This window comes from Tuber melanosporum (genome assembly GCF_000151645.1).
Source record: "Tuber melanosporum whole genome shotgun sequence assembly, scaffold_52, strain Mel28".
NCBI classification, from domain to species: domain Eukaryota; kingdom Fungi; phylum Ascomycota; class Pezizomycetes; order Pezizales; family Tuberaceae; genus Tuber; species Tuber melanosporum.
Window position 1 is genome coordinate 663,688 of NW_003299098.1, and position 6,600 is coordinate 670,287.

The 6,600-nt window shown below is 48.8% G+C and overlaps 1 protein-coding gene; it reads left to right on the forward strand.

Moving 5' to 3' along the window:
• Positions 1-3,617: 3,617 nt before the first annotated feature.
• GSTUM_00009143001 (uncharacterized protein) lies at positions 3,618-5,656 on the forward strand. XM_002840521.2 has 4 exons: positions 3,618-3,898; positions 3,978-4,172; positions 4,243-5,278; positions 5,442-5,656. The coding sequence occupies exons 1-3, from the start codon at positions 3,744-3,746 to the stop codon at positions 5,186-5,188; spliced, it is 1,296 nt and encodes a 431-aa protein (XP_002840567.1). The 5' UTR covers positions 3,618-3,743; the 3' UTR covers positions 5,189-5,278; positions 5,442-5,656.
• Positions 5,657-6,600: the final 944 nt, after the last annotated feature.

Below are 6,600 nucleotides of genomic sequence, written 5' to 3' on the forward strand. Positions count from 1 at the left end.
TGCTCAATCTTCAGCTTCTCCTTAAGTTCCCGTTCCCACAGCTCTGCCTCTCTGGACCCCTATTAAAACTTAACATATGCCTCCTGGGGTTTGACCAATCGGTTCCAAACCTCCTCCAGATAATCAGTGTAAAAGGGAATATTGTGCTTAGAGGGAGAAGAAGGGCTGGGGGGGGAATGGTCAATTAGGAGTACTGGAGGATGGGAGAGACTGGATTGGGTGACCTCATTCACTTTACTCTGTTACCTCTACCTCCTCCTCATCCTCTCCCGACAGTTAACCCAGCCTCGACCTTCGCCCCATCAACAATTTCAGCGCCCCAACACTTCTCCAGGGCCCTCCAAAGATCTCTACAATCGCCAGAACCTCTAGCAAATGGAATGGAGGCACTGAGTTCCCTAGCAGCCTTTACAACCCTCCAATGCGCTATTACCGCACCCGCAGTGACCCCGTTCTGGAGAGCCGCGTAAGCATTGTACTCCTCCGAGCAGATTGACGACATTGACGCAAACACGGTGAGTGCGAACGTGCGCGTGTTCGAATCGGTGTTCGAAGTGAGGCCCTTAACGATCCGGTTGGCATATTTGATATCCTCGACGGTTATGAAAGGAAAGTGGGTCAGGTATTCGGAGACGGCGATTACGTGGATTGTTGTCGCGGAGTTTTGGAGGCGAGTGCGGGGGATCCAGGTTATTGTTGGGGGGTCACTGTGGTTGTTCATGATTTTTTTTTTCTTTTGTTTGCGCTTGCTAGTGGGGTATTAATGCTTGAGGATATAGAATTGTAGTTTGTGAGAGGTTAGAGAGTGGGAGGTTTCTTTATGTTTGTCTTGTTGTGAGGGAACGAGGTGAAGGAGGGATACAGGAGGAGGTCGGGTGGGGAGCCTGCACGGGAAAAGTAACGCCTAGGAGAACGAGTGATTGGCTGTGAAAAGGTCTAAACTCCGGAGGTTCTGAAAACCCGGTCAAATTCATTAGCTAGGGTGAGGAGCGGAAGTTGTTCAAGTTTGACGTTAATAAATATCTCACCGGACGGCGTTTAACCTAGCCGGGTGCACATTTTATGTATGACATGAATCCTAGCTTAACATAATTGAATATATACCAACCAATCCAAGTAGACTACTTGATGGGTGTCGGGGGCGATGGGGTAGCGACAACTAACACTTTTCTCGGAGGAGATATGGTATCATACTTTGCTTGAGTGAAGAAGGCTGACTCGTCTGAGAGAAGTGTTAGTTCGCTTTACCTTATCACCCTCAGCACACTCTCAGGTGGTCTAACTGAATCCTGTAACCTATCTTCTCTCTTCTCGCAACAGCTATGGTAACCCTCAATTCAGGCCATGGCCATTCTGTCTACAAAAGATTTAGATTACTTCTCTCTTCCTCCTCTTCTCCCCAACAACAACCTCAGCTCAGTTCTACCACCAACACACATCGCCTCAACCTTGCTAAAACTTTCAACTCAAATTTCGATCAGTCCATTTAATTCAAAGGTACTCTCATACCCAAGTGCGATAACGAATAAACCTCTAACCCCCAGAACCAGTCAAAAATGCCTGCCCTCAAGAACCTCATCTTCCAAATTCTAATCCTCACAATCCTGGCCACACTTGCCGGCTGCTCCCCATCCGAACGTCTTTCGAAGGAAGCCTTCCGGGGCTCCGAAGTGGCACCTAACAACATGACCATCGAATCGCTCGTGCCCGATTATACCGGCGTCCTCGATGAGGCCCAATTCAAAGCCTCGGGCCTGTCCCTCATTGCTTCCGACCCCACCTCTCAAGATCCCGATGGCTGGGTCGCTTGCGAGACCACCAATGCTAGCCCCTGGATCTGGAATACCCGCGCGATCGCATGGTGGTTCTCGCACTTGGGTAGCTGGAATTGCTGTAATGTGAATGGAAGTGGTGGGGGGTGCACTCATATGATGACGGTTGAGGACGCTAGCGCCGCCATATGTGGGAATCAAGGATGCATCAATTGTGCCGAATTCGCAAGGTACCTTTACAAGTTGGTGGAGTACTGCCCTTGGAATAATAAGGCGGGCGGTATTATATTTCTTCACCAGGGAAGTCATATAGTTGTCTACTAGTTAGTTAATTGAATGATTGATTGACTAAATTATTTTGCTGGTGAATTTGTTTTCCTCCCTAGATGGAAAGCATTATATGGAGTAGATTTTATGTAATTTTAAGCAGTTTTTTTTTTCCTTTCCTCCCATATTTTTGGTTTTTATCTCCCTCTCTCAATTTTGGCCATACGGGGGCGCCGGTTCAGTCCTGCGAACTCAAGAGGCCAGTCCATCCAAAGCTTCAGGTGCATGTGCAGAGTTGACAAGAACAAGGTCATTGTTTTTTTATACCATATAATTCACACCTACTCAACTCTAGAGCGTTTCCTTCTCGTACCCATCCCAGCCTTGCTCGAACATGCGCATACTGTGCTGTGCACGACAAAGACACGACCAATTCCACACCACGAACTCGTGGATCGAGGCACCTCTTCCCGGCTTCGAGTAAGGTGAGCAAAGGCTAACGTATTCCACGTCATACACAGGGTAACGAGCCACGGCTATGTACAGGATACCGGTACAGTGAGTAGTAACAGCTCCCTGCTTCACCCTTTGCCTCGATTCCAGATCTCAACCCTTCTCGTTATCAAACGAGCCACCTCGGTAGATCAAAGGAGAGAATGCAACATATCATACTGTACTGTACAGGTACTCCACAGCCCACAGAAAGAATCCTAACTCCGTGACTTCCGAGGGAGCTCGTACAGCGTAACGCACCCAAGTAAGCTTGCCCGGAAACCGCCAAACTAAAAGGCGGCGGTTGGGTATTTCAACCCAAATGTGAAAAAAAAAAGGGACTCGTTCTTGCTTTGAAAAAGTGTGTTTTTTTTGGCTGTGAATGAATGTTGTTTAGCGGATACCGACCGGTATCTGTGCGAGGTAGAACACCATATATGCCATTACGAATGAATATGGAACCTCACCGGGTGGAATCGATACCTCCAACCTTTTCTGCTGCTTTTCATACCTTTCGTTTCCTCGGCGTACTTGGTTTTTCTAGAGTGAGGTGTAGTAGCTGTACTAGTACAGTACGGCGGTGCGAATCCCACCATGGGAGTGAGGAGTGATATCCTATGATAATACCTCTTCAAGCTTTATGTACAGTAGACTATGCAGCCGTGAGTTCCCTTTGCCAATGTCAAGCGTTCCATGCGCGGTACGGTAGATGGCGGAGCTTCTCATAGCTATCATACTCATCACAAGTACCGACAGAACGGGTGGAGGGAACTAATCCGGATAGATACCATGGATGGGATTCCAAGAATACTCGTAGTATAGTACCTCATATAGCAGAGCAAAACTCTAGCACCGTAATCCACGCACAGCATTCCAGTGCCTAGCGTACGACTCCACCAGCTACAATACTCAAACCGCTCTCGTTCACAGCACCCAGTCAGAAACCGGTACCAATGCGAGTACTGTACTGTACATAGGATACCATACTTGTAAAAGTCAATCTAGAATCCAGAAGCCAACAACCGACGCGCTCCCCACAATACTTTTTAACTTATCTTGGACGAGTCAAACCTTAACTCAACCTCAACGACTCACCCACCCTCTCGGTGATACAAAGTGATTGCCAAGAATTCGCTTGCATTTGCATCACGCGGCATTGCGCCAGCGACCCTTTTTTTCCAGAACGAAAACGTGGAACTGCGAGTGGGTAGTATGATATCGGTGCTCACAACCGTCTGGCATAGATCTCTATTACTATTACCAACACCTTCGGGGTCGAGAATCCGTTGTGCGGCACGGCTAGGCCCGCTCACCCGCGCGGAAAGAGTCAGGATGGAGCCATTGGAAATGCCGGTCTTTTATTGCGTGTGAGTGAAACTTCTCTAACCCCCCCCCAGAGTTATGTGTTCTAAAGAGGGTTCTAATGTTATCATTCGACTCGTAAAGCTACCTGCTTCGCTCAACGGTACGTCCAAAGTCCTTTTATATAGGCTCGACACCGGATCCCCGACGTCGCCTCGCGCAGCATAATGGCCAGACGAAGGGTGGAGCGGAGAGGACTAGTAGGGAGAACTTGAGGCCTTGGGAAATGACTTGTATAGTGTCTGGCTTTACATCTTCTGTGGCGGCTCTACAATTTGAGTAATTCCTCCCCCACCCCTCCTCTCCTGAATGATCGCTAATAGTGATGGTGATGGGGGGGGGGGGAAAGATGGGCCTGGCAAAACCCACACAAGACTTCGAAAATCGAAAAATCCCAGCGCATCAGCAAATCCATCCGTATAAAGACCAACTTTGGCAGAACAAGGATCATCTCCCCGCGCATGGGGGCGAAAGCACTCCTGGCGAACCTGCACCTCCTCCTGCGCGTGCCGGCATTCGCGCGATGGCCGCTGTCGGTACGCTTCTTCGCCGAGGACCTGTACGTGGCGTGGGAGGCGCACTGCGGGACGAGATGCGGTCCGCTAAAAGCCGTCGAGGTTAAGCTGGACCTGCGGAAGAGTGAGAGCTCGAGGAGTCCGTCGCCCCCGCCCAACCGTCGGACGGGGTGTAAGGTGAAGCAGTTCTCACCCACGGGGGAAGGTGGCCTTCAAGGGCTCGACATAACCAACCGTCATCTCGACCGGCATATGCAGAAAGCCAGGGACCTGCTGCGCGACGAGGATATCAAGTGCGGGGTCTGCGCCGGGGGGGTTTCACATGATGGCGGGGCAACGGCTGTTGTCTGCCCGCATGCGTTTTGCAATCATGTTGCGCATTTGAAGTGCCTTTCTCAGGTCTTTTTACAGGCGGACGTTAGGTATGCGGTGTTGCCGACGGAGGGTTTGTGTCCCGAGTGTAATAGGTCCACGAAATGGGTGGATCTGGTCAGGGAGCTCTCGTCGAGGACTAGGCGGAGGTCTGAGGCGACGAGAAAGAAGAGTGCTGGTGCCGTCGGGACGGTTGGGCGAGAGGATGAAGAGGATGAAGAGGAGGAGGAGGAAATGGATCTTATGCTGAGTGACGACGAGCTCGGATTGTATGATATTGTGGCCCGCGTGAGTGACAGCGCCGGCTCCATATCCACCTCCGACTCGGACTCCGACTCCGAGGCCAGCGATCGTTCGAGGGGCAGTGCCTGGAAATCCAAGAAAAAGAGACCCGGGAATAAGAATTAAAGGAAAGGGGCAGATATGATACCTCAAATGAAACCGAAAGAGCGAAAGCAATGATCGGGCTTGGAAGCTAGATTTTGGGATATCCCTCTCGTTTGTCTCCCCTTGTATTATTAATTGTTAGTACAATGATCGATTCGGCATGTTTCTCATGAATACAACCATAGTCATAAACACTGGTTTCTGTCGACTGGCAAGAGTGACCAATTGTGCTTGGCATGAGACGAGCTGACATGAGCCTTTCGAGTCTATTGAGACCTATGTTCCAATGACAGGTAGCAGTTATGTAACAATATGGCAAGTCAGAACCCAGAAGTCGTCCGTCTCGTACTATTATTGGCTTTAAAAAAAGGGTTAGATGTAGTAAACCAATTACCAGTACTACCCAGACCTTTTCTTCCCTTTCTCAAGACATCGTTGTATTATACTCTACATTGGTATCATAATGAAGCCTAGCATTATTTTACAGCACAGCCATTTTCATATAACTTTTTGTCCGGATCTAACTCGATTTTGACATACTGCGCAGATTCGTTAGAAATAAACTCAACATAACCAGCTTCCTTCCTCGTGAGTGTGTAGATAGTACTTAATCCCCCCAACCTTAGCCATCAATAAAACCCTTCTCTATGGTTCCCCCAAGGAGCCCCCAAGATCTCACCTATCCGCCTCATAGCCCCTGCGGATCTCGTGAACGGCTTCTTTGTCTCTCTTCAAAGCTTAAACCAGCACCCTGGTGATCCACCTCCAAATTACTATTCCAAACCCGACCACGCCCAGTGCTCCCCCCCGAAGCACTGGCTCTGGCCCTGGGCCTCCTCTCAGAGGTTTCTCGCGATAGGGGCGTATCCGGTTTACGGGGCCAAAGGTCCCTTATTATGAAGTTTTTCTTCCAGCACACCTGTTCTAGCTCGCTGGCCGAGGTACTTGCACTTGAGCGCACACTACCTTTATCTCGGGGTTTGGCTTTAGATAGCTTCATTATCTCCTGGTATGCCCAACGCCTTTGATCAGGAGTGTCAGCCCCCACCCCCTCGAAACGCTAGTCAAAAGGGAGTATTACTTTACTATACATTTTTTTGAGTAGATATCGAGCTCAAGAGGTCGGTATCTACCGCAAAAGCTGGTTTTAACACAACTCTTCTAGAACTCGGGAATGGTACATGATGTGAAAAATATTATAGCACACTTTTAAAACAATTATCCACTTTCTCTTTCAAAAATCACTTTATTTTAGCATTTTGTTAATAAATACATAGTTCTTACAGTGTCTTTAGTACCCATTTTAACCCAGGTGCTTTTGCCTATAGATAGCTTGGTACATTCACATATACTACCACAAATGGGAGGATACTATTGGCTAACACCATGAAGTAACCTAATGGAATCTCCCATGTTTACTCGTTACTGAAAAG

Bases quoted from the DNA above. Each gene is read 5' to 3' on its own strand.
- GSTUM_00009143001 (XM_002840521.2), top strand. From the start codon at position 3,744: ATGATATCGGTGCTCACAACCGTCTGGCATAGATCTCTATTACTATTA. The intron at 3,899-3,977 runs GTGAGTGAAACT...CGACTCGTAAAG, and splicing joins ATGCCGGTCTTTTATTGCGT to CTACCTGCTTCGCTCAACGG. The intron at 4,173-4,242 runs GTAATTCCTCCC...GGGGGGGGAAAG, and splicing joins GTGGCGGCTCTACAATTTGA to ATGGGCCTGGCAAAACCCAC.